General features: G+C 43.0%; 1 protein-coding gene across 1 annotated transcript in view; it reads left to right on the top strand.

The window, feature by feature from the left end:
* The window catches only part of Ext1 (exostosin glycosyltransferase 1), a 280,906-nt gene that overhangs the window by 237,272 nt on the left and 15,879 nt on the right, over positions 1–27,755 (top strand). Inside the window, exons 2-7 of the mRNA XM_041672049.1 lie at positions 5,579–5,672; positions 7,146–7,253; positions 10,757–10,876; positions 20,391–20,523; positions 21,892–22,010; positions 24,751–24,846. Of these exons, the coding sequence (XP_041527983.1) occupies positions 5,579–5,672; positions 7,146–7,253; positions 10,757–10,876; positions 20,391–20,523; positions 21,892–22,010; positions 24,751–24,846 (670 nt within the window). The remainder of the gene's footprint in view (positions 1–5,578; positions 5,673–7,145; positions 7,254–10,756; positions 10,877–20,390; positions 20,524–21,891; positions 22,011–24,750; positions 24,847–27,755) is intronic.

Genomic DNA, 27,755 nt, shown 5'->3' on the forward strand with positions numbered 1-27,755 from the left:
AGAGAGAGAGAGAGAGAGAGAGAAGTTGCTGCACATAGTTGCGATTCATTTTCCTCATCCCGGGGCACTCTGTGGAACTTCAACCATCCCAAGCATTTTCCTGCTGATTCTTTTCATAAGAGGTGGGACTCAAACCTGGGTGTAAACAGATGAAGAGTAACTACCGATAAGGGACAGGGCTGGCAGGAGCAGATGAGCCGTGGATGTTCCCCCAGTTCATAAATAAGTAGTTGAAACAAACTATCACCCCCAGCAGACCGGAACTGTGTGAGTCTGGAGGTTAGAGGCCCCTTGCCGCCTTCCTCCCTGTCCTCTGTGGCTAGCAAAATGGCAGGATCATTTGGCAAATGTGCTGTGACATTGGGTCTACGGGAACCCCAGTAGCATCCTTATGCAGCGTTTAAGGACGAGAAAGATGCTCTTAAACTCCACTCTGCTGCTGTGGTCCGGCGTGCGGCTTCTGTTTCCCTTCTTTTCCAGGGCCTGCTTCACATTTGTCTCTCGGCTGTCTTGGCAAATCTGTTTTTATTTTATTTTATTTTTATTGTTGGTAGTTTTTAAAAAATGTTTATTCCATCCCTTCTGATATAATTTGCCATAATAACTTGCAATTGCATACTGCTTTCCTGATTACGCTGCATGTACATAATTTCATTTGAGCTCCACAGCTTTGCGACTGAGCTAAGAGATTTGCATGGGGGTCACACAGGCGATGCAAACTCTGGATGCTCCAGATTTCCTCGTTCACAACTGCCTGTATTCCCTGTTATCTGCTGTCTTTCTTCAACTGTGGTGATGATAATGAGCGTTTTTCCTAATTGTTTACAAGGCGCCATTGCGTTAGTTAAAATGTATCCTTTGATCAGCCCTGCGGAAGGATCATCCCCTTCCGCTGAACAAGGAAACTGAACCTAGACAAATTGCCATTTCCTCAGATCACCTCATTTGCATACAGCAAGCCTGGAATGTGAACCTCAGGGTTTGGCTGCTTGACCACCGAGCTCTTGATTACTAAGTTCTTAACTACCAGGCTTGGGCTGCTCAAAATGTCCTGTGTTTTACAAAGAATTCACATAGAATCCGGGGCTCTCTCCCCAGAGTTCTTGATTCAGCAGGCCTGGGTAATCCTGAGATCTTTGCAGTTCCCAGGGAAGGTTGGGAGAACACTTGGCCGTATGATGGGTACCATTCTGCACTGACTCACTACTAGAAACAATGCATTTTGTAGGGTGACAAAAAAAATTCAAACATGTGCTGTTCCATAGCTTGTTTTAAATGTGGTATATCCCATACATTATTCAGGACAACCGTAGGAAGAAAAGTATTAGAACTATTGAGTGGTCCTTGTTTCTAGGTTAAATTCAGGGCCACGTCCTTTTGTTGCACGTCTCTTTGTAGCCACTTAGGAAAACTCTTCTACCTCCTGTGTCATTGTGTCCTTACCGCTGGCATGGGGACTGTCATGCCTGTCTGCACAGTGGAGCAAAGTGGTTTATCAGTTAAAGGTGGAAGTTCCTTGAGAGCGGTTGTCACAACTCCTTTCCCACTCATGTAGGCTGGTGTGTTTGTCCTTAAGCTATGCGTGATTAGAACATGCTTTGCGTTTCCTGACTTAATCAGAACTGGTGTACTTTACACGATTGTCCTCCCACTTGACCTCTCAAGCCCGCCGGTCTGTCTCCCCCACCTCTAACCGATGATAGCCACCACTCGGTTCTTCATCCCCGTAATTATGTACCACAAGTGTTGTGAAAATGGAGCAATGCAGTGTGTACCCTTTAGGGGGTGGCTTCGGACTTAGCATTAGCATCCTCGAGGTTCTCATATATCTGAGTAGTTTGATCCATTTCGTTTATTCTATTTGTTTCCCGAGAAGTGTTCTAGGCTATGTGTATACCGTCGTCTGTTGCCTCATTCACGCCTTGAGGGGCATCTTGGTGCTTTTCACTCTGGGGCTATTATAGTTAAAACTGCTCTACACATTGGCGGACAGTTTTTCCATGTAAAAATAAGTCTTCATTTCTCTGGGTCTGGGATAAATGCCCAAGTCCAAGTGTTGGGTCATATGAAAAGTCCATTTTTAGTTTGAGGAGGAACTGCCAAATTGTCCCCAAAGCGACCTCACCATTTTCCTCTCCTACTGGCACAGTGAAAGAATTTACATTGTCTACACCTTATCAGCTGTCCTCTTAAATAATGCCTAGTGGTGCCTCATTGTGTTTTGATTTCCATTTCTCCAATGACTAGCGATATTCAGTATCTTCCTGTGCTCTTCTTGGCGCCTTATTCATTTTCTTTGGGGAAAATATCAGCTCACATTCTTAGCCCGTGTTTACATTGGATTCCCGTTTTGTTGAGTCAGAAGTGTTCTTTATGTATTTTAGACAAAACTTCCATATCCGACGTATGATTTGGGAATGTTTACTCGGCTTCAATGGCTTGTCTTTTCCCTTCCCGGTAGGAGTTGGGTGTGGGTGTGTCTCCCCCCCCCTCCCGTGCAGTTCTCAGTCCTCATAGGCAGAAGTGGAAACAGGCATAACGGAGCAGGTCATGGGACAGATGCCAGTCACCTAAGGCTGGGCAGATTTCTCAAACGGACATTTCTCTCTTTCTTCTGTGCCTTTGGCACTATTTTGAGAAAGTTTAAATCCAACTTTTTTTAATTTTTACTAGTAAAATATTTGGGGGAACATTCCACAGGGTTCCTATGTGCCACACCGAAGTGATGGCTCTAGTTTTCTTTGCTGATATGATCCCCTTTAGAAGATTTTATATCTTACCCATTGTCTTCGTTCTTGGGTGGATAAACCAACTACCTCTGAATAGGGTCTGTCTGAAAGTGACAGTATCGTCAGAAGTGTTTCTTAGAAGGAAAGATGAATAAATGAATGGTTCAGTTAAGTAAAAGGGCATCACAGGAGGGCGGAGTTAAAGGATAACAAACAAGAAGTGCCCCCAGTTAAAACCGGTAGCTGGCCTGATTAAAGGGCATCAATATCTTTTCACTTGGAATACCTCCGTATTTCATGAACTCCTTGACCAATAGAATCCAAAAGAGAAAAAAGTTTATGGGCTGAGCATGCTGAAAAGTTGGAATGGAAAACATTTATCTCAGTTCTCAGTTATCTTTTGTTGCCATGAGGAGACGGTATAACCAGGGCAACTTATAAAAGTAAGCTTTTAATTGGGGGCTTGCCTACAGTTTCATAGGGTAAACCCATGACCATCACAGTGTCGAACATGGCAGAAGGCAAGCAAAGCATTGGACCACTCAGGGGTATGGGAAGGTTGAGACTGAGCCTGATGTAAGACTTTTGACACTTCAAAGCCTACCCACTATGGAACACATCCTCCAACAAGGCCAGACCCAATTCAGTTGAGGAAATGGATGCCCAAAAGACATCTGTGTTAAGCTCATGGTCTCATAGCAGGTACTAACTGGCTCACACGGTTTCACACAGCTCTTAAGCTTCAATCATGTGGCTTCGTTTGCTACATCAGCAACTAATGCTTCTGTAGACCCCTTTAAAAGTCAACACCCCGGTGTAACTGTCGCTTGACATTTCCCCAAGAGTTTTCTGCCTTTCTTTTCCTTCCACACACTCTAGAAATTAAATTCTGCAAGTGAAGACTTTGAAACTTGTTACCATCCAGGACACTAATAAGATTTTACATTTTTAGCAGTTTAATGATGAGGATGTAGGACTCTGTGCTGGTCCCTCGGGGGTTTCTATTCTGGGTATCTGTTAAACCTTGCAGTGGTATGAAGTATATTCGACCTTTCTATATTAAAAAAAAAAGATCAGTTTAAGTTTCACGCATAAATTTGTGTCTGTATATTCTTTCCCTCTTCTCTACCTATTATGTAGAATTCAGAAATTATCAACATTTGAACTTGAAGATACTTGTCAGTTATTTTTCTGTGTTTGGTGAAAAAAGAGACATCGTTACCATCAAAATTTAATATTTTTATTTAGCTAAATTTGATCCTTCTTAAAAATCCTTTCCACTTTGAAGTCCATTGCAGCTTAATTAATGCAGCAAGGGCTTTTTATTTTGCTCTCAATGGAGATAATCTTAATCTATTCACAGTGACCTTTTCTTGTGCAAATTAGTTGTACATGCTTGTTTAAGCAAATGGTCCTTTTGCATGATGTCTCTTCTTAATGACGGGTTTATAATTGAAAATTGGCTTACTCCCATATGCCTAGTTTATATGAGAATATAAAAATAGATGTGGACTTTAAAAATATGAATGTATATATCAATATCCCCCCAAAAAAGAAGAGGGAAGAACCCAGTGCCTTCAGGCTATGGTTAAATTAGACTATTAGAGTTGGAAAATGCTGGTGACATATGCTACTGTCAGAGCCGCACCTGTCTGCTTAGCCCTGGAAGTGCTTGAAAAATGAGAGTGATCTCATCTCGGCTGTACGATTCTGAGCCTTTATAGGACATGAGGTATCGCTAGCTCCCCGAGTTTTCTTAAACTCCTAATGAAGTCAAAACTGCACGGCTGGGGATGTGTTCGCTGTTAATCACTTTTAAAGCAGGTGTCTCGAACAATTAAATGCTTTTCGTCGGTCCGAACATTTTGCTGACAACAAGAGACAGGTGATACTTGTGGTACGATCATTTGTCTAGAGTGTTCCCCACCCCGCAAAAAACAGAAACTGACAGACAAGCAAACACAAAACAGTACAATACTATTAAATGGCATTTGAGTTAAAAGAATAATCACCCGTTCTCTATCCCAGTTTCCAATGCTTCCCTATTAGTTTTCTTTCTTTGTTATCCCTCTTTCTCATCTGCAAGTGAGCTTTCTTCTGATCCCCACCCACCCTGCCCCACACAACCCTGCCCCCCCCCTGCACCCTCCCCCAGTCTTTCTGCTGAAAGTCAAAGCAACCATTCTTATACTGGAGCACTGTTTGTCGGGAGTCACTGAATGTTCCTGGTTAAATGTAGTAACTCCAGTTTGAAGAGAAAACAAATGTTGGCTTGTACTTAGGGTGGAGGTTTCCGAAGTATCTTTTAATAGAATAGAGAACAGGAACATTTAGTGTTGCTAAGTGGCATGGCATTAAGGGAGAAGCAGATGCAGAAGGGATGCTGCTCCTGCCTATGGGAGCAAACTATTTCACTAGGACAAAAACTACTGCATGGTGCACGCCTTAAATCCCAGCACACAGGAGGCAGAAGTGGGGGGGGATCTCTTAAGTTTGAGGCCATCTGGCTTCTGCATAGCAAGTTCTGAGCCAGCCAGGGCTACATAATGGGACCTTGCCTCTCCCCATCTGATTTTGAGGAACAGAAGCTAGGCAAGACAACTTGGTATGAGAATCATTAGACCTGCCTTTTTATAAACTGTTTGCAAAAGAGATCCTTATTGCTTTATACAGCTTGATTGTTCCTATTTGTTCTCCCCATGCAACAAGCTCTCTGAGCACACATGGAAAAGGGAGGGTAGCCCTTTCCCGGGGCTGTTGTGCAGGATAAATGGACACACCCCATGACCCTCAGCTGTCCGGTTTTCCTCTTGGATTTTCTCTTGCTGACCACGCCCCTTTTGTTCTAGGTATGATTATCGGGAAATGCTGCACAATGCCACTTTCTGTCTGGTTCCTCGTGGTCGCAGGCTTGGGTCCTTCAGATTCCTGGAGGCTTTGCAGGTAAGAGACTATGAAACTTCTCATCCTTGCGTTGAGGATGGAAGCCAAACTGGTTTCCGCCTTCTTACTCTTATAGAATAGTCTAAAAGAAGCCATAGCTTTTGCTGCGGATGTAAAAAAAGACAAAATAAAACAAAAAACTACTTCCAAGAAAATCTGATCTAGTTTGAAGAGTCAGAATTGGGAACAAGATTGACTCCCTACCCTTGGACAGAAGAGGACTAAATGGTCTCACCACCCAGGAACTGGATTCTTCAGGGACACATTTGCAAACAGAGGGTGGATGGGTAGATATAATTGGCAATCTAGCTCCTGAGTTTGAAGAGGGGACTCTTCCTCTTTTCCAGCAAGCCAGTCTTAGGTCCACCGACAGTGGGTTGTTGCTATTATTCCGCTCCCTCCCCCCCCCCCCCCCAAATGAAACTGTGGGTTAGGTCCTCATCTTGGTCCTCTGTGAATTCTTCTCAACTCTTAGAGAGTGATGGGACTTACTTGCCCTGATGTTCCAGAGCCCTGCAGTTCAGAGGAAGCTCTGCTGATCAACCCTTCTCCTGCTGCTCCTGCAGCCGGCCTTCTTAGAGGGCAGGGTGAAACATGCTCTCTCCCTCTCGTCCTTCCTTCCTGTCCTCCCGGTAATTTGCACCCTGTCTGAATCTGTGTAGTTGAGGAGGGTTATTTAGCGTCTTCACCCTGCCGTGCCAACTATGAGTCCTGTTGTATCCTCAGGCTAAAGAGCTCCTTTCTATGGCGCGGCATTCTATGGTGCTTTGTGTACTTTGAGAAGCATGCCACCACCCACTAACATTCTTGCAGCTTCATGGGTGTTGCGAGGAGCAGATCGCTCTCTGGGTTGGATAAAGACTTCTTTGGAAGCTACACTGTGTCTTTGGCTTATTGTTGTGCACTGACTGTGCATACTGGAAATGGGCATGGCTGTGGTTGGCAAGGCTCCATGCTGGAGGGAACGAAGTTTTGAGCTAGGTGTTTATAGGGCAAAGGAAAGCTAGAGACTACGATAGTGAAGTTCGCCAACCTGGAAAGGCTGGGCCCTCTCCTGCTCTCCGGTAGCTCATGACATTGGGGTGAACCATGACAGAAGTGGATCTGTAGCACTTACATGGACAAAATTATTATATTCAAGGTTGATTTTATGCTCGGATTCTAATGGTGAAAGCTTTTGTTGCATCAATAAAACTTATGCAACAAGGCCCGTCATCTCCACGGAAGTAAAGTCAGCCAAAATCACACATACTAGACTAGGAAAGTTTAGTATCAGTCTAAGGCAAGACTTGAAGTCTTACAATCCATGCGATTTGTTAATTCCGAACCACTTACTTTCTTCCTGGCCTGAGCAGTCCGGGACCCATGTAACATAAGCAGTGCCAGCAATTGAGTTTGTCCTGATTATTTTCCTGATTGGAACTGTTCATGCTGTCACTGTCCTCACACTCACGAAATCTTTCCTCTGCTCAGGCTGCCTGTGTCCCTGTGATGCTCAGCAATGGATGGGAGCTGCCATTCTCCGAAGTGATTAATTGGAACCAAGCTGCCGTCATCGGCGATGAGAGATTGTTATTACAGGTAAGGAAGGGGCTGTGGCCTTGGGCGGGACAGCAGATTATTGCTGCCCCCACCCAAACTTTCAAAGAAGATGCATCCAAAAGGTCAGCTCCATAAAAGAAATTTTATCAGGAGAAAATTGCCTGTGTTGTCGTGAATATGAAGTTGTTGAATATGATATTTTTCACTTTCCAACACAAAATCTGTCCAGGTCCACACAATATATTCTGGGAAGCAGCTGATAAAATGCCTGAGCTTTGTTCAGTGAGGAGAGGGGCATCCCCCCCCCCCCCCGGCCCAGCTTCAGCAGCAAAATTTTTAGGCTTGGCACTCCCTCAGATCCCTTGCCTTGGTTCCTATATTTGTTTCCGATTAACGCCAGAGCACGAACCCTAGGATCGGCTGCTGTGTTCAGTGTTCCCAATACAGTGCGGCTCTGCCCTGAGTTCTTGCAGGAGTGCTGCCCCTTGGATAAATATTCAAAAGAAAGGGCCCTAACAAAAGTGTCAGTTGCTCAAGGGAAGGCAACACAACCTGCACAGAGAGACGGAAGGGCAACAAGAGTCCATGAAGATTTCCCAAGCCCCCTGCAATTGTGTTTGAGGTTCACAGTAAACTGCCATACACGCTCACCGCACAGTTAATGTTTTCCTTTCATGGCATTAAACACTTTATCTTTAAACCTCCACAAGCTTCTGTAGAAGTATTATCTCTAATGTTCTTGCTTTAGAAACAAAAATAATTGATATCCATAAACTTGAGCTCCTAACTGTGCGTTTGATTTTTCTTCTGGGCTCCTGGCTGGTCTGTGAATGGACTGGTGAGGGATTATAGTCATCTTCTGAAGGTCTCTGGTAATGCAGCCTCTCTTGGAGAGCCCTGTGGACTCATCAAGCCTAGGTCACGACAGTTCTAGAATATTCCTTTCATGAGGTCCTCAGGTCCGGGATCTTGCCCCTTCTGGAACCTCAGCACAAATGTGGAAGAATGTGTACTCTGAACATGATGAGCCCATTCGTTGAAGTTAGCCCATTCTGTTCTAAACAAAACATAGTTTCTTAGATGCTCTCTGAGAAAGGGGTTGGGGGGAGTCTTAGGAAAAGCTAAGGCTTGTAGCAGCTATTGCTTGAGGTAATTCAATAGGGACAACCTCCTAGACATAGTGAGAAAAAATCCTCACCTTGCAGAGATAGTAGACGTCTGAGTCACTGGCTCCAAGTGAGTGGTCCTTTCCCACACTGCCTCTGTCTTTCCCTTTATGTTGTTTTAATAATATATGCTCATTAAAGAAAACTTCGGGTATGAAAATCATCGGTCTTGTTCTCCATTTGTGCATCATGGCTCCCTTGCTGTGACAAGCTAGGGCTTGTCTTGGGGTGGGAAACTTGCCCGACACTGAAGTTTGTCTGTCCAGTGTCTATCTCTTCACCAAAGCTGATGGATAGTTCACCTTCTGAAGTTTATTTGTTTTTCGAGACAGGGTTTCTCTGTATAGCTTTGGAGCCTGCCCTGGAGCTCGCTTTGTAGACCAGGCTGGCCTCAAACTTTTAAAGAGATCTGCCTGCCTCTGCCTCCCGATTGCTGGGATTAAAGGTGTGTGCCACCACTGCCGAGCCTTAGAGTTCCTTTTTTACTTGCCTGTAGAGATTGTATTTTTCATACCCTGGTGCCCACATTTTCTAGTGTTTTCCCCTCCTCGTCTGCAGTCTGTCTTTACACAGCTGCCTCCATAATGAACAGTGGCTGCACTGTTGTTAACAATGGTTTAAAGAGTTGGCTCGGAGCCCAAGTGTGCGCTCTGGGAAATGTTTTCTGTTCTGTTACAATTTTCCATTTCCTGTTTCAGAACAGCTCTGGTGTTTTTAGTTCCATATGTTCTTGTCATCCTGTCACCGAGAAACATCCTGTGGCTTTCCTGCATCTTTTCTGGTCGGTCCCATTAGCTTTGTTACCGTACATAACCTTTTATTAGGACTCCATTGAGCTCCTCAACTTCCAAGTCATCCCATCCAAATCGGAATTAATTTATCACTTCCCCCTACCTGTCTCTGAGGACAAGCTGATTAATAACCACCAGCCACATGCCGTTAGAAGTTGGAACTCCATCCCGCCGGTCAGTTGCCGTTGGCCTCCAGAGCACTTGGCGAAGCGCTGTGAGACAGTGCAGTTCTGCACAGGAAAGGGTAGTGCACACAGCTCCGGAAGTCGTGAAAACATGATGCAGCCATGGAAGAGAGAGGGCTGGGCTCGAGCCTGAGTTTGCGACGCTTCTTTCCTCCCTTTAGAAGCTCCATGCACTTGATTTTTCTGGAGGCTGTGCAGCAATGGTAGCTTTTGGCATTTTCCTGATGGATTAATTCTCGTGCCCATGATAAAAACAGCCATGCCAACCTGTGTGACTTAGAGAATGCCTTTGACATTTAAAAGGGCATGCTTATGAAAATAGAGGATCAGCTTGTTTTTTTTTTTCTAATTTTCCCTTGGCAATCTAGGTCATTTTCTCAGTGAGTAAATAAAAATAAATTTTCCTGACTTATCAAGGATCTGTGTCATGAATGGTTTATCTCCTCTAAGGATATTTTATTTCCACTTGACCTTGAGCCTCCCAGTGTTTCAACTTTACCTGCTGCCTCCATATATTTTGCAGTATTATGATCCCTTCAAAGCACAAATTTAGTACCCAGGTTGGGATGTTGACAGAGCAAGTCAGCTTTTCCTTCCATTCTTATTGTGTGGAACTTTCATTGCTTCTTCTAGGGGCAGTCTGGAATATAACAGTGTGCCACCACGTCCTTCCTCTCTAAGGGGAACTTAGGTATAGCGTAGTCCTGTATTTGGGGTATATTTCTATTTAATGTGGTTGGCAGAGCGTTCCTCGTCTAGCCCAGATTCCCATGTCTTCCTGATTCATCGCATAGGAGGGAGGTGAGCATGCAGAATGGGGAGCACAACAGGGCAGCCAATAATCAGAATCGCCCGTAAGAGGATAGATTACAAACACAGTCACATCTTGAGCTGTCCGTGCAGTTGGGGAACAAGTCTAGGGAACTTAGCCAGAAATCTAAGGAGTGCATCTTAGAATTAAGAAGCAGACGGTAAATAACTGCCCAGCGTTGTGTAGAATCAACTGGTCCAGCTTGAAATAGCAACTCCCTGTGTCAACAATGGTAATAGTAATAATAAACCATAAAGCAGCCTTCCCATATTTTAGACCTGTCTTAAGCACTTACATAATCCTTTTTTTCCAACCATCATATTATAAATGAGTAATTGGAGAGACCAACTAACTCATCTGAGGAAGCATCGCTAGTAAATGGTAGAACCAGAATGCCACATTAGCACCATTAATACCTGTACTATAGTTGTGTCAAGCTATGCTGCTGTTAATTGTTGATTTTTAATAGACCTACTTGCTAGACACTGAAGGCTATGAAGAATAAAAGTGCAGCCCCCGGGGTTGTTTTGACCAAGCACATCTCTCTGTTTTACAGTTATAATTACCGTTTGTTCCCTTTATGTTCCAGATTCCTTCTACAATCAGGTCTATTCATCAGGATAAAATCCTAGCACTTAGACAACAGACACAGTTCTTGTGGGAGGCTTATTTTTCTTCAGTTGAGAAGATTGTATTAACTACACTAGAGGTAAGCGAGACTGCGTGGCTCCTGATCTTGGATAATGATGCTTTTGTTTCTCAACCTCTCTTTCACTCTTGGGTTGTGCGTTTGGTCAAATGGGACAAAATCAAATTTTCTGTCCTTGAACATGTGAGTGACTGCCCCACCACCACCATCTGCTTGGCCATTTCCAAGCAAATGCCATTGTTCCTGACAAATTCTCAGAGCAGAAGTGACCTGGAGAGAAGCCGTGCTCTGGACACAGAGATTGACTTTGTCTGACATAATTTTAGAGATACGTGGGTAATGACCGTCTTCCGGTCACTCAAGCGCAATGGTATCCTTTAAAGACATAGTTCCAGAGTGCATTTAGAAAAGAAGATAATGACCAAGTAAGGGAAATAACCTCTACCATTCTAAAGATATGAATGGTTTAGTCACCGCCATAAGTATATAGCATTTGAAGAGGCAGCCAAATTGACTCTGTGGACACATACAGTCTCACCAACCAGCATCCTGTGTTAAATAAGGTTATGGCAAGAGGAAAGATCATTATCATCACTGTTTCTAGCTGGTATAGAAAGTGTTAGCCTTTATAAAAACAGAAACTCGGGCAGGGGAGTGGATAGTTGTCTTCAAGTTGCTTTACTCTGCATGTATGCTTCTGTGTGGGTGCGTGTGCGTGTGTGCGCGCATGCATATAGCATTAGAAATTGGACATAGAGCCTTGTTCATGTTGAGAAAGCCCTCGGCCACTGAGGCATAGCCTCATTCGCTTAAATTGTCTTGTTTAAGGCAGGAGAAAAATAGAAAATCATGGAAATGATTAAAACCACAGGAAGCAGAGCAGATAGCAATGGCCCAAGGCTACACGGAGCAGTGCAGTAGAGCTAAGAAAAAATGGAGAAAGTTGCGCACTCATGGGTTTCAGATCTGTGGGAAGGGGAGCGATCCAACAGGTTCCTGACGTGACCCAGGTACTTACAGAATGGCCAGGACGATTTATTCCACACTTGGGGAGTCTTTACTTTGGAAATTAATGGTCATTCGGAAAGCTAATATAATCGAGAGTAAACACAAGACACCCAGGTAATACTGCAGAAACTGAGGTCACCTGTGGGTCCACAGGAGAGTGTTCTTGCTGTGGAGAGAGTCAGAGTTAGTGCTTTGAGAAGCACAGTGGGACCGTTTCCACATGGGCCTACCTGGGCTCCGGATCTCAGCCCTAGCAACACATCATCAGGATTTCCCATGTACATGCCTGGCATACGACCCGAAGCTAGGCAAACAGAAGGCCTGTTTTGATTATTTTGAATTCCTGTTTGGTTTTGTTTTTTTGGTCAGATTGAAGATTTTTTTTCCTTTAAAAAATAATAAATTACTTTCTAACCTCCTAATTCTTAGAGTGTTAGCTATAACTGAATTTCATCTGTCTCAGGAAGCCCACAGATACACAAAAAGAAATTGCCATAAGATTGTGGATGCTTATATATTTCAGAAGTTTATAATACTTTAAATATTAGCCCTTTGTCTTTTGTCCTAAACATTCCCCCTTGACTAGTCAAGTTCCTTCTGTTCTGTTTGTGTTACATAGTCTCAGTGTCTGCATTTGGAAAGAGCTGTGACTTCTCTGCTGGCTGCATGTAGGAAGAGCATTTTCCTCATAATTTATTGTGTATGTATATACATACATAAACACAAATATTTTTAGTGCATTCTTGGTTATTGTTTTTTTTTAATTTATTTATTTATTAAAGATTTCTGTCTCTTCCCAGCCACCGCCTCCCATTTCCCTCCCCCTCCCCCCCAATTAAGTCCCCCCCCCCCCCAGCCCGAAAAGCAATCAGGGTTCCCTGTCCTGTGGGAAGTCCAAGGAACCCCCCACCTCCATCCAGGTCTAGTAAGTTGAACATCCAAACTGCCTAGGCTCCCACAAAGCCAGTACGTGCAGTAGGATCAGAAACCCATTGCCATTGTTCTTGAGTTCTCAGTAGTCCTCATTGTCCGCTATGTTCAGAGAGTCCGGTTTTATCCCAGGCTTTTCCAGACCCAGGCCAGCTGGTCTTGGTGAGTTCCCAGTAGAACATCCCCATTGTCTCAGTGTGTGGGTGCACCCCTCATGGTCCTGAGTTCCTTGCTCGTGCTCTCTCTCCTTCTGCTCCTGATTTGGACCTTGAGAATTCAGTCCTGTGCTCCAATGTGGGTCTCTGTCTCTGTCTCCTTTCATCGCTTGCTGAAGGTTAATATTCAGGAGGATGCCTATATGTTTTTCTTTGGGTTCTCCTTATTTAGCTTCTCTAGGATCACCAATTATAGGCTCAATGTCCTTGGTTTATGGCTAGAAACCAAATATGAGTGATTACATCCCATGTTCCTCTTTTTGGGTCTGGCTTACCTCACTCAGGATAGTGTTTTCTATTTCCATCCATTTGTATGCAAAATTCAAGAAGTCCTTGTTTCTTACTGCTGAGTAATACTCTAATATGTATATATTCCATACTTTCTTCATCCATTCTTCCATTGAAGGGCATCTAGGTTGTTTCCAGGTTCTGGCTATCACAAACAATGCTGCTATGAACATAGTAGAGCATATACTTTTGTTGTATGATAAGGCCTCTCTTGGGTATATTCCCAAGAGTGGTATTGCGGGGTCCAGGGGTAAGTTGATCCCGAATTTCCTGAGAAACCGCCATACTGCTTTCCATAGTGGTTGCACAAGTTTGCATTTATTGGTTATTGTTTTATATCAGTTTAGTCAGCTAGCTTTTAATCATGATCTGTGTTAAAGGGTAGTCCTTTTCTCCTTTTCTCTTTTTTTTTTTCCATTTCCTGAGTTGTTTTCTCATGCTTTTAGTTAACTCTTTATCCATAGTGTTCTGTTGTGCTACTTGGTGCATTTTCGGGTGTATCCTCGTCGTTTTATCCTGTCCTGCTGCCGTCCTCTGATACCCTCAGATCGTGTTCTAATCTGTCTTCATCCTAATGCCATCCTGTAGTAAGCCTCTCCCCATCTGGTGCAGGTCACTGTGAATACTGTCTGTAATTACTGCTGTCTGCAAAGATGACTAGCAATGTATGCAGTGCCTTAGCCCGTTTTCTGCATGCATTTTAGGCCCTATCTTTACCTATTCTTTTAGGATAGTGTCTGTGAAATGAGATTACTGAACCAAAGAGTTCAGGCGTTACCAAGGTCATAATATATTTTGGTAAATTACTATGTTTTTTATCAACTTGAAAAAATATTGTTTTATTTTTATTGATGGAAATGACAGAAGAAATTAGGGAACATAAAAAAAGTCTAGTAAGTTGGGGAATAGATTGTCAAGATAGCAATTTTCCTCGATCTGCACATCAAAGTCTTAAAAGAGGATGACAAAAATTACTCTGAGCTTTAGTCTGAAGAATAAATGCCTTAACACAGCCTAGCATTATTGAAAAGCAGTAAGGACCATTTATTCCCATGGTTTAATTAGCACACATTATAAAGCCATCATAATTAAGACAGCTTTGATCCAGCTTTTCAAATGACAGAAGATATGAGTTATGTTATTTAATTCCGAATAAGTTAAATTTGCTCATATAATAGTGGGTCTGTAATAAAAGTGTTGGCTGTACAAGCCGGCTGTAGTGATGTGCACCTGTGACCCCAGTGCTGGTGGAGAAAAGGACAGGCAGATCCCAGGACTTGATGCCCAGCCAGTCTCCCCGAAACCGGAAGCTTCTGGTTCATTGAGAAACCTTGTCTCAAAAACTGAGGGGTAGAAAGACTGAGGAAGATGTCCTCTCCGCTGCAAACAGGCCTCCACGCAGGTGGGGCTCCCCACACACTCCCCACTTCACAAACAGGGAAGGTAGTAATATTGATGAGATACTGGGTAGAGCTGTGTAATTTTAAGTTAAAGAAGTTGTTGTGTGCATGATCAGGGCGTAAAACACTATTAAATGTGAGTATAAAAACCATGAAAATTTCTGTATAGCTGTAGACACCATAAAGAAAATACAAAACTGAGGGCAAAGGTTCACAGTTAATGCGAGGTTAAGAAAAGGTGAATCTTTTTGACATGTAAACTGATAAATAAATTAGAAAAATACTCGCGTTCCCAACTAGCCTTAAATAGAGTGAGACCTTGTCACAAACAAACAGAAATACTTGTATTTTCAGATTAGGACAATTTAGGTTTGTCTTCTCACAAATATTCTGGATTAGAGTGTGAAATGAAATGAAGAATTGCTGATATTATTAAAATGAAAAATGCCGTGGGATATTTGTACACCTTGTGATGTGTATGATATATCTATATTGCTATGATTGATTTAATAAAGAGAAAAACAACCAATAGCTAGGCAGAAGGTATGAGTGGGACTTCCAGGCTGAGAGAGGAAGTAAGAGGGACCAATGGGACATGAAGAGAGTTAGACAAACAGATTGAAAGAAAGGTAATAAAAAGCCACATGATAAAATGTAGATTGATAGAAAAGGGTTAACTTAAGTTGTAAGAACTATTTAGGAACAAGCTTAAGCTATAGGCTGAGCTTTCATAATTAATAATATTGTCTCCATATCAGTATTTGGGAGCTTGCTGGCAGGATAGAAAAAGATTCGTTAGAGAAAAATTCCTAATTTTTTAGTAATGTGTACATACATACATACATATATACATATAATCGTCCACATACATACATATACACACGCACATATATGGTGGCCAAGCAGATGTCTACAGACAACCTCCATGTACAGAGGTTTGACTTAAGTTTTTTCTACATATGGTGCAAAAGTAACTTGCATTCAGTAAGTTTATATTTTGAGTGATTATCTTCGTGTCTTTCCCCAGGTCATCAATATGTGTGAAGTAATAAATGTGCTATGAAACTGGGCAGTGGCTGTGAGTTCTGTCTCCCAGTCAGCCACACTCCTGCTCTCAGTGTGCTGTGTTACTAACTTACTGTGCTAGCTTGGGTATAGTAAATACTTTTGGTTATAGTAGATACATTTTCAACTTACTTTATTTTCAGTCCATGATGACCTTATTAGTATGTGACCCCCTCTTAGTCTTAAGGAGTATTTACAGAATCCTTTGTGGTAGTGTGTATGTGTGTATGTGTGTGTGTGTGTGTGTGTGTGTGTGTGTGTGTGTGTGTAATGAAGAGAACAGATGGGAATATAAGTGTAGATTGACTTAATTGCTAGTTAATTGTTCCTTAGGGTATACAGTTGTGCCAGATATGCGTCAGTCACTGTGAAAAGGATGTTTGTCCTCACTCAAGGAAGTTAAAATAAAAATATAGTACCACTTTCCACCTATCCCATGTCAGGAGTTGTCACAGGAAATCCTGGCACCGGTGCCACCAAGGCTGCGGGAGAAGGACTCTCACATTAGAGTGTCTGGAGATTGGCTCCCCACCATGAGCCCTTCTGGAAAAGCTAAAACCTTTAGAAGAGAGCATAATTTTTACGCTGCACTTGACCGTGTTGCAATTTTCCTCAAAAGATAATGACCTAATGAACAAAGTTGCTAGCAGCATAGGCCATAGTGTTTATTTTAGTTATAGCACTGCGCATGCTCAGTCAGGTGGTTGGAAACAGGTTGACCAGTTGTGATACATCTGCACTGAGGAATGTTGTACGGATACCAAATGCAGTAAGGGCATGTATGTATCGTGCGTTTTTCAAAACTGATTAGGAAGTAATTCACAGTATGAACCATCTTTCATTTTGGTCAAAATGAGAGAAACTCATACACATTGAGGGAAAAACATTCTTAAGAGGCAATATAAAATGCTAGGTGTATCCTTAAAAGATTTATGTATTTTACTTTTTGTGTGTAGGAATGTTTTGCCTGTATGTATGTATGTATGTATGTGGAGCACATGCATTCAGAGGCTATTACAGGGTGTTGGATCCCCAGGAACTGGTTCAGATGATTGTGAGCTGTTATGTGGGTTCTGGGAACTGAACCTGGGTCCTCTCTAAGTACTCTAGACCTCTGAGTCCTTTGCATCCCATAGCTGAACCATTCCTAAGCAAGAGATTATTTGAAACTGAATTTATTTTTTTTCTCTTTAGTCTTTGTTAATTTCCTTCAAGGAGTCTATCTTATTTGGGTGATTAATATGTTCTCTTGATATTTCAAAATAAAGCAGTGATTATAAGAAAAAAGACGGCATTAACTGGTACATCTCGTTGCGTACAACAGGACCAGTGTGGTAAATGGTTGCATCCACCTAGACTTTCGCAAGCTGTCTGGGAGAGACCCTCCCTCCCGTGCTGCATTCTTGTACCTTCAGGATTAGAATTAAAATATAACACACAACATTGCTAATTTGCCAGGCACAAGATCATATCTCATTAATTATCTTTCTTTTGTGGTGAGTTACTGTGTGGATCCAGCTTCTTGTCTATTAAGTTAGCAGAACTCCATTTTCCGACAACAACAGCTGGATGTGTAACATCCATCACAGTAGAATCTTACATTGAGCTATTTTCATCTTTGAGCCTGGAAAGGCTTTCTTCCCCTTGGATCTGAGCCACACAATTCTTTAGCGACACGTGTGTGTGTGTGTGTGTGTGTGTGTGTGTGTGTGTGTGTGTGTTTAATCACTAAAACCATATACTTTGTTCAAATTTATAGCAGCTGTCAAATCCCTCTATATCATTCTATCATTCCAAGATTGGATGGTAACAATCTGACCTCGCAGCCAAATTGCAAGGGAGATAATACTTGCTTTCCTGTCTTAATTCGGAGCTTGCATTACCCTAGAACTCAGCACAAGCAGAAAGGCAGAGGAGGTAAAGGAAATGCCATCCTTATACACAAAGCAGCAGAGTGTATATGTTCAAGAGATGAACTCAAAGGTCACAAGTCACAGGCGCCCACTGGCCTACCTCTCAGACACAGTGAGTTATTTGATCAGTTTTCGCCCTGCTAAGGGTGAGAATAGATGTTAACTCTAGGCAGCAGAGACTCGAGGCCCATTTGCTTAGTTTATCTTCACTTAGACTCTAGATCTAGATCTACGGTGTGAGCACTAAGTGCCATGCCAGAGTCCTGAGAGGTGTCCTCCAGTGAAGGGACAGGGAGAACTGAGACATGAGGACATTGAAAAACGGCATTTCTACTTGGTGGAATGAGAGCCGAACTCTTTCAAACTTTGACAATGCGGGTTGATCTATATAAGCTTTTTAGAAATACATTTGGCCACGCATTCAGACAGCATTAATAATGTTCATACCCCAAACCCAAATTCTAATGAATCAATACTGAATATGGAAGCTTTTTATTTAGGGGTATTTGCATTTCTTTGCATAAAAAAATTACCCTAATTTTGGTCAATTCAGAGAAATAAACCTTGGGTACTATGGGGAAATATGTTAAAAAGACCTAGATTGCCTATGTCTAGAAAATGAGAATCATTATTTCTGTTTTTTTTTCTTTGTATGTTTATTTTTCAAAGTAGGGTTTCTCCGTGTAGTCCTGGCTGTCCTGGATCTAGCTCTGTAAATAAACCAGGCTGGCATTGAAGACACAGAGGCCCTGGAAATTTTTTCTTTTGAAAGGCAAACTCAAATCTTCAATATAAGAATTTAGTCATATTATCTTACATTCTGAGAGGGTTGCCATAAATATTAGTGATACATTATCATTCCATTACCAACGAGAGGGTGAATCTTAGAGGCCGCACATCGCTTGGCCAAGGTTATGTCTGCTATGCAATCATACTGGTGCCAGTATCTTTTTGCCAAGATCCATTTGAACAGTGTGAAATCCTTATTAGGATTTCAAGAGTGTTCCATAACTGATGGTCACATTTGGAAATTTTAAACAGTGCTGCAACTTTAAATCAAGAGGATAGTCTGTGACTGGGAAGCCTGTCTCTCTAAGACCCAAGAAAAGGATGACCTACTTGTAATATCTCTGAGTTTTATGCCATTTGTTTGTAGCTTGACTTTCTAATGTTGCCCATTGTTAATTTATTCTGTGCTTGATAGCCAAGATCCTTTATGTGACCACAAGCTGAAAGGCATATAAATTTAGGAAGAAAACAAAAGGAGATCTAAATGGAACACTATAAAAGGAAATTAATAGCTTAGATTTGGAAAATATAAGAGATAAAAAATGGAATAAATGTTATACAAAGAATCACTCGCTGTGTAAAAACTCTTTCCAGCTATGACATTTTGCTCACACTAGCTGTCTGGATGACAGCATGGCAAGCCATGCCTTTGTACCATAGACAGTAAATACTGGCATCATAGCTGGATTCCTAAAATCTTTGTCAACTCAGAAAGTTGCCTAACCATAGAAAATGGGCAGTTTTGATCTGAGTGAAAGATAAAATGCAGATATAACTGGGTTGAGATTATATGTTCTTCTCAATTTCTTCCCTACTTCCTTTCAGTGGGGAGGTTTAAAAAATGTACCGAGCTCATTTGGTAACTCTACCATGGGATGAGATGGAAGAAAGCTTTAATAGCTTAGCAAATCTTGGAATTCCATACTTCCTTCACATTTCCTTGAATGGAGACCTGTAAAAATAGTGATTTAGTTCCTCAGACTCCTAAGATTTATGGAATGATTGATTGATTGATGATTGATTATTGGGAGCCAAACTCAGGGTTTTACAAATGTTAACCCATAGCCCTCAACTAAGCCCCTAGAATTTTTTTTTTTGAAGTTTAAAACATTTTGTGCCGGAGACATGCTATTCTGTATGAAGTTAATTATTTGCCACATCATATCTTAATGAGTCGATGGTTTTATTGCAAGAGTTTGAAAGTCAGAGAGAAAGCCCTAAAGTGGACTAATCACATTCAGCTGACAAATGATTCAGGTTGGGAGAAGGTTTGTCTCTAAATGTAGAATTTAATGATCTGCAAGGTCCCAAAGTCCAAAGCAACTAATGAACTAGCTTGACAATTATTAGTCTTCATATGCCATGGATCCTGTCCTATTATGTTGGATGTTTTGAGCAGTTGTTAGCTCGCTACTTTTTGAAGTGGAAATACAGAAAAACTTGAGCTGACCAGTATTCAAAGTCCTGCAACTGACTTTGAAAGGGAATGAATGATGATGACAGGCAATTTAGAACTCCCTCCCAAATTAGAAGAAGAAAGCAAAGTGGAGAATGTGCCTGCCTTCTCTTGTCTTCACATCCTCCTCCGCATGGTCCACACTGTTATCTTGCTGATAACATCTGGATCCATATATAGATGTCCCACCACCAGGGATGTGTGAACTGTTCTATAGACTGTACTTTGAAACTAGCAAGGATCATTGTTATAAAAATTAAATATAACAGAATTTTATGATTAAAATGGGACTTGAGAAACTGTGTCAGTCCCAGTTCCTCTCTTCCTCATATTGTCCTGGAGGGTCAATCACTGTTTTGCCTTGCAGACATTTGTATCAATAGAGAATTGGGGGAGGACCAGGTAGGGTGCATTGTGTCTTTTTAACATCATCTCCTAACTGGGATTGTGCAGGACCTTTCTAAAATGTCATCCAGACTCACCCTCCCCGCATGCTGTTTTGTTTTCTAGATTATTCAGGACAGAATATTCAAGCACATATCACGAAACAGTTTAATATGGAACAAACATCCTGGAGGATTGTTCGTCCTACCGCAGTATTCCTCGTACCTGGGAGATTTCCCTTACTTCTATGCTAATTTAGGTAAGTGAATGCTTGGGAGGAGGCTGCCTTTGCTACCCCGAAATGGTCATTCTTCCCAGTAGCCTGCGTTGGAGATTGTTGTCTTAACCCTTTTTACAGTGGAGACTTGCAATCAAGATTTGTAAGTACATGAGAGTATTGGGGGCAAAAAGTAAGCCTTCTTTCTCATCTTAACAGCCATGCTGGGCAAATATTTGGTAGTATTACTTTTATTGAGAAATGTTCTTAAATTATAAATAATTTTGAGCATGACAACAGATTAAGTACAAACCTAATGTGTGTGTGTGTGTGTGTAGGTATGCATGTGTGAATATAAGTATGCATGTGTGTACATAGGAATGCATGTTTGTTTATAGGTATGCATCTGTGTATAAAGATATGCATGTGTGTATATAGGTGTGCATGTATGTAGATAGCTCCTTGATTTCTTTTCACAATCTTGGTTCTCTTACTACATGTTTAGAAAAACCTGAATTAAGAAAGAGAAAGAAGTAACCAAGAATTTGTGAAAAGGGCAAATTTATTAATTCTTTCATGTTCCTCTCATGTGCCGAGCTAAGGCAAGGCTAGATGGTCGAAATAAAGATCACGTCAGATAGAATCTGTGCTCTCAGGCAGCTTTAATTGAATTTCAGTGGGACAAAGGATGTAAACACAGGGCTACCTCTGCAGAGGCTGGTGATGCTACCATAGGCATTGCCATAGTTGGCACCCCAGTGGTTCTCACGTTAGTGGCATCATTGGCACATGAGTGCAGGGTTGGTAGACTCTGGGAACCCTGGACAGTAAAGCATATTTCAAACTCATATGACGAGGACTCAAGATGGTCCACTCCAGACTAATGTTCTCCAAAGCAACTTTTTACCCTTTTAAAATTATACATATTTAGCTTGAAAGCCGTGAGTGCTGGGTGTTGTTCTCTGATCCTTTCCTACATGTGAGTCATTAAATGAAACACTGTTTGTCATACAAAACCCTCCAGTTACGGTTCAGATACATGCAAATGCAGTAGTGGAAAAAAATGTGCTTCTGGAAATACCTAGTAGCAGGTAAATGACTAGAGCGAGGCACATGGACAGACAGATATTGGGTACCTTAAAACAAGGAAGATGACAAGCATCACCAAGAGAAGAGAAGAATGTCCAAAGATGCTGGGGATGGACACTGGGCAGTCGTTTCTAGAGGTCCCTAGGCTGGTAGTCATTACCTAGCGGCTTTCACTTTTCTCAGTTCTGTCAGTACCATATGAAATAAAGGACAGATGTGCCGGAGGGGACATTAGCTCCGGGAAGAATGGCAGGAGCCCGGAGATTTTTCTGAGTTTTGTGTCTCAGTGTGTCATTAGCTCTTCTCTTCATTCCCTTTCAGGTTTAAAGCCCCCCTCCAAATTCACTGCAGTCATCCATGCTGTGACACCCCTGGTCTCTCAGTCCCAGCCAGTGTTGAAGCTTCTCGTGGCTGCTGCCAAGTCCCAGTACTGTGCCCAGGTGAGTGCGCTTGTCCAGTGCAGCGGACAGACCAGAACCTTGTTTCGGACCCGAACTATACTTGACTTTCCAGGACCCTTGCAGCAATATAGCCAGTCACTCTAGGGATTGGCCAGGCCTTGATGCTCTCTTGCCAACAACTTAGAGACTCTCAAAAAGTGAACCCCGGCACAAGTATAGATTGCAGAACAACCATGATGTAAAGTATACCCACACACACACCACACACACACACATACACACAAATTTTCTAAAGAATATATAATAAGAATATACACACATATATGGATATGTGTGTATGTGTACATGTTTGGGCTTGGGGAACTCTATATGAGTGTGCAGGTGCACATGCAGACATATGCACATGTGTGTTTAGACCAGAGGTGAACCTAGGATGTTGTCCCTTAGGTACTGCCTACCCATTTTTTTTTTTATTGAGAAAAGGAGAAAAAAAAAAAACAAACAAGTTTCCACCTCCTCCCAGCCTCCCATTTCCCTCCCCCTCCTCCCACCCTTATCCCCCTCCCCCCACTCCTTTCCCCCTCCCTCTCCAGTCCAAAGAGCAGTCAGGGTTTTCTGCCCTGTGGTAAGTCCTAGGTCCTCCCCGCTCCGTCCATATCTAGGAAGGTGAACATCCAAACTGGCTAGGCTCCCACAAAGCCAGCACATTAAGCAGGATCAAAACCCCGTGCCATTGTCCTTTGCATCTCATCAGCTCTCATTGTTCACCATGTTCAGAGAGTCCGGTTTTATCCCATGCTTTTTCAGTCACAGTCCAGCTGGCCTTGGTGAGCTCCCAATAGATCAGCTCCACTGTCTCAGTGGGTGGGTGCTCCCCTCGTGGTCCCGTCTTCTTTGCTCATGTTCTCCCTCCTTCTGCTCCTCATTGGGACCTTGGGAGCTCAGTCCAGTGCTCCAGTGTGGGTCTCTGTCTCTATCTCCATCCATCACCAGATGAAGGTTCTATGATGATATGCAAGATATTCGTCAGTATTGCTATAGGATAGGGTCATTTCAGGTTCCCTATCCTCAGCTGCCCAAGGAACTAACTGGGGACCTCGGCTTGGGCATCTGGGAGCCACTCTAGGTTCAAGTCTCTTGCCAACTCTAAGGTGGCTCCCTTAACTAAGAATTGTGGTTCCGTGCTCCCCTGTCCAACCTTCCTTTATCCCAATCCTCCTGTTTCCCCAAGGCCCCCCCTCCTTCCCTTCTAACTTTTCTCTCCCCATCTCCCCTTACCCCCATCCCACCCCACCCCCAAGATCCCAATTTTCTCCCCGGCAATTTTGTCTACTTCCCTTAGCCAAGAGGATAACTTTATGTTTTTCCTTGGGTTCACCTATACTCCTTAATGTATTCCACAATATAGAAACAGAAGGGTCAATGCCTACCCATTTTTTAAGACAGGGTCTCCCACTGGCTGGAAGCTCATTGATTAGGGCTATGCCACCGCCAGCAAGCTCCAGGGATCTGCCTGTCTCTGCTGCCCCACCCAGCACACAGACTACAAAAGCACACTACCATGCCTAGCTTTTCACATGGGTGGGGGCGGGTCGATCTTAGGTTCTCCTGCTTGTATGTGGAGCGCTTTACTGACTGAGCCACCTCCCGTGCCCCTTTCTTCATTTATAAATATCCAAATGATAAAGTCATTCCAAAAAAAAAAAAAAACCCACAGGCAGGACATGGAACACTACATCTAATAACAGAAACAAATTTGCTAGTGTCAGGAGGTGTCAACTTTCGGAGAGAGCAGAGGATGACATCCATGGTAACAGTGTTTCCCAAATCAGTACCGTTCCTGTAGTCTTGACACTGTTTAATTTTCTAACTTGTGATTGGTCTAGACAAGATGGTTTACAAATGCGAAAAGAGTCAAATCGCAGTGAAGTGTTCATGTTTGAGCTCACTGCCTTTCTTGGGAATCATAAAGTCATGTGAAACCAGCAACTGTTCGGATTTCTCCAAAGCAGGAACTCCTCGTACCTCTGTCTCAGATCCTTTTATGTCACCCACATTGCCTGGTGTAGAGCAAGTTCACAGCAGATGTTCAGATGTTTAGTATACATTTTTATTTAACTTGATCACGGTTGCTATCACACTCATCAACAGAAGATATCAGAAGTTAGGAAACACTTGATTAAGTTCCGGCAAACTTCAAGCTGCTGCTGGTGTGTGTGTGTGTGTGTGTGTGTGTGTGTGTGTGTGTGCGCGCGCGCATGCATGCACATGTTTGTCTATGTTTGCATGTATATCAGGGTTCACTCATGTGTTCAGGTGCATGGGTGCACATGTGCCTATGCATATGGAGGCTAGAGGATGACATTGGGTGTCTTCCTCAATTGTTCTCCTTCATGTATGTTAAGGCAGAGTCTCTTTAACCCAGAGCTTACTGATTCAGCTGGGATCTTCAGCCTCCTAGGGGCTAGGGTTGGAGATGGGCATTCATATGGGTCTTGGGCATCAAACACTTGTACAGCGAGCTCTTTCCCCACTGAGCCACTTCCCCGGCCCTTGCAATTTTTTTCTTTCTCCTTCAGTTCTGTACTAGTCCCTGGGAATAATTCTTTAGATTTCTTCTACCCCTCTCTGGTTATTGAAGATTGCAGGGCTGAAGTGTGTATGGGTGTGGACTGACTTTGAAATGTAGTTTTACCAAGTCGTTTCTCCAAGCAGAGCCTTTAGAAGAGGACCGGAGGAGTACCCAAGCCAGCCATCTAATGATCCCTGTCCTTTTCAGATCATAGTTCTGTGGAATTGTGACAAGCCCCTACCAGCCAAACACCGCTGGCCTGCCACTACTGTACCAGTCATCGTCATTGAAGGAGAAAGCAAGGTAGGCCCGGGAGGGAGTAACGTGAGGCCACCGTGGAGACTTAGGTCTCCACAGATCATTGTCGATGCTGCTTCTAGAAGTCTCCACTTCCCCCTTAAGAGTTCTTGGGCCTGGATTATGTGTCCAAACACTGTACTTGCCTCCGAATGTCTTCAGCTTCATCAACTTTGGACTCAGTAAAACCTGGGTTTGCATCAGACTCTGTGGCGGCTTTCTAACCTTAAGTTCTGGGAGGCTTTTTTCTCACTCACGAAATGAAAATCACACTGCATACCACCTAGGGTTTCTGTGAGCGCTAAATGAATTCAAGGGAGTGGAATGAATTCAGCAGTGTTTCCATAAATGACGAGGGCGGAATAAGGCTGCTGCTACTCATGCACTTGCAAGGTTTGCAAGGTCCGCGTGGTTTGCTAACACGAACGCGTTAGGTCTTTCAGAATAGGGATTCTTCCTTACCCTTGTCTTCAGAAGGATGTTGCTCCTTATTTTCTCTTGATGCCTTCAGCCAAAGACTTTCCCTAGCTTGACCTCCCTGGCCTGTTACATCCATTACGTTACCCAGTCTACCCTTCTCAGAACTCAACAGCCTGCCGATCGCCCTGTGGTCTTTCAGGACTTGGTTTGCTAATGCCTTAAACCGGCATCTGATGCCATGTATCTGGCTACTGACAACCTTCTGACATTTTCTCTCTCCCTGCTTTCTTCTGAGGCCACTGGTTATAGTGATCTGGGTGGCTGTTTGGCACAGGTCCTGATCCGCTGTCTCAACTCTCATCTCTCTCAGCATCCCTACTTAGCTTTCAATCCCTCCATTCTGCTGCCTTCTTGAAATCTCACCTACTACTACCAGAGCTGGATTCACTCTCTCCAGGGGTTAAGTGGTGAGTTCTTCCCCAGTTGTGAAGAAATCAATCACTACTAAGTAAAATTGAGGTTGGAGCAGCAGTGCCTTTTCAGAGATGCCTTTTTCCAATCCCAAGGAGAATGTCTTACACTAGGTAGCACACCCCAAGTCAGAATAGCAAAATATCTATTTGTTAGGTCAAATCATTTGAAACTGGCTTTGTACCCTCCAAGTGATGATTCGATATGGTTCAAAATAATGCATTGAGAATAGAGTGGCCCAGTGGAGAAAAGATAAAGAGTACATTACGTTACATATTCATTTCCCACAGAGACTATCCACTGTGTGTTGGGTACTATGTAATCCATGTAAAAGCAACAGGAGATATGACCATTGTACTTAGAGCATCCATAGGTCTGGTGTCTATCCATGTGGGTATTGGAGCTGAGTGATTAGCATATGATAAGAAAAGGTGACTATGAGAACTGTCACAAGCCTCCTGGCCTCAGTCTTTTATGAATACATGTCACCATATGCATGACTTCACAGAAGGGGCTGACACAAAAATGTCACCTGCCTGCGACATCTTACGTCCACCTCCTCGAGAGAATAGTGATTTAGAGGGATGGGTATGTTCCAGTTTTAACACCTGGAACCCTGCCTGATTTTCAACTTTGAGCTTTGGAATTTTTTGGTGTTCAGCCTCCATGGATGGCCATACCTCCGGCATTTCTTTGGGCTGTGTGGATAGGGTCTCATGTGCCTCTGGGCCATCCTGGAAAACAGGTTGCACCACATTTTCACCCTCTGACTCACTAATTGAGACCTTTACTCCCAGAGGCGAGAAGAAATTCCCAGGAAAGCAGGGATGAAGGTGATAGTTCCTTTCTTGGGAGAGCACCATGAGGAGATAGCACCTTTCATGGGATAGCACCACACTTCCCCGCCCATTTCTGTAACTCTGCTCCTGGTAATTTGTTCACTTTTCACCTCCACTTTGGCCACTAACTCCGGTGGGCTATGTGGTTAGTGTGCCTTTATCTTGACTGTCAGCACTGTGGACGGTACAGTCTGTGGAAGGAAGGAAGAAAGGAAGGAAGGAAGGAAGGAAGGAAGGAAGGAAAGGAGGGTTCACATTTCAGTCTTGCTCCAGGCTGTATGGGTTAAAACACAGGCCCACTTTGAGGATTCAGTGAAATACTGCGCATCAAGTACTTAACATAGTACGTCTTTGACATACACCAGTATTCCAACAAATGATAGCTATCATTCTGAGATACATTGGCATATTGTGACTTAGGATACAGGTTCTAGAATCTGACTTATTTGGTTATGCGACCATAGAGGAGTATTTTAATCTCTATGCCTTAATGCATCCTCCAGTGAGTAGAAATAATCATAATACCCAGTTTAGGAGAACTAAAAGAATCAGATGATACTCTTCATGCCAGGAATGGTAGGCACATACATCATAGAATTCCCCCCAAATTTTGTGTACCATGTGTGTAATTATTTCTACAAATTCTTGTCTCTGTACTTAAATAATAAACTTCATGAGTCTTGGCCATTTCATTGTCATGTTTATAACTTCTAAAAGAGTTGACTGTTCACATGGTTAGCCAGTTCTCTGAACAAATAGGACAAACCCAAGTTGACCCTGTGGGTGTCTGCCTTCCCCTTGTGTGAGGTCATTCAAGAAGGTAACTGATCAATGTCTTGACAGTCTCTGATTTCTGCCCTAGGCACTAATGGGCTCATAAACTATAGGTTCAGATGAAGAAAGGGAGGGAGGGAGGGAAGGAAGGGAGGAAGAAAGGAAGGAAGGGAAAGAGAGAGAGAGAGAGAGAGAGAGAGAGAGAGAAAGAAGAAGGAGAAGAAGGCAGGTAGGCAAACATTCTGTAAAGCCAGTCACTGAGCCCATGGGTGGGTCAGCACTACGTCTCTCTTCTCCATCTTTCTCTTTCTCCCTCCCTCTCTAGCCGGGACTTGAGAACTGATGTGTAGCGTATTGGCTGCAATGTTCTGTTGTGAATTGATAGGACTTGTCTTTGCGGTTTTCCCCTGT

Source organism: Microtus oregoni, unplaced genomic scaffold (assembly GCF_018167655.1).
Source record: "Microtus oregoni isolate MIOR12 unplaced genomic scaffold, Mior012 000022F_ref0000154, whole genome shotgun sequence".
Classification (NCBI taxonomy): Eukaryota; Metazoa; Chordata; class Mammalia; order Rodentia; family Cricetidae; genus Microtus; species Microtus oregoni.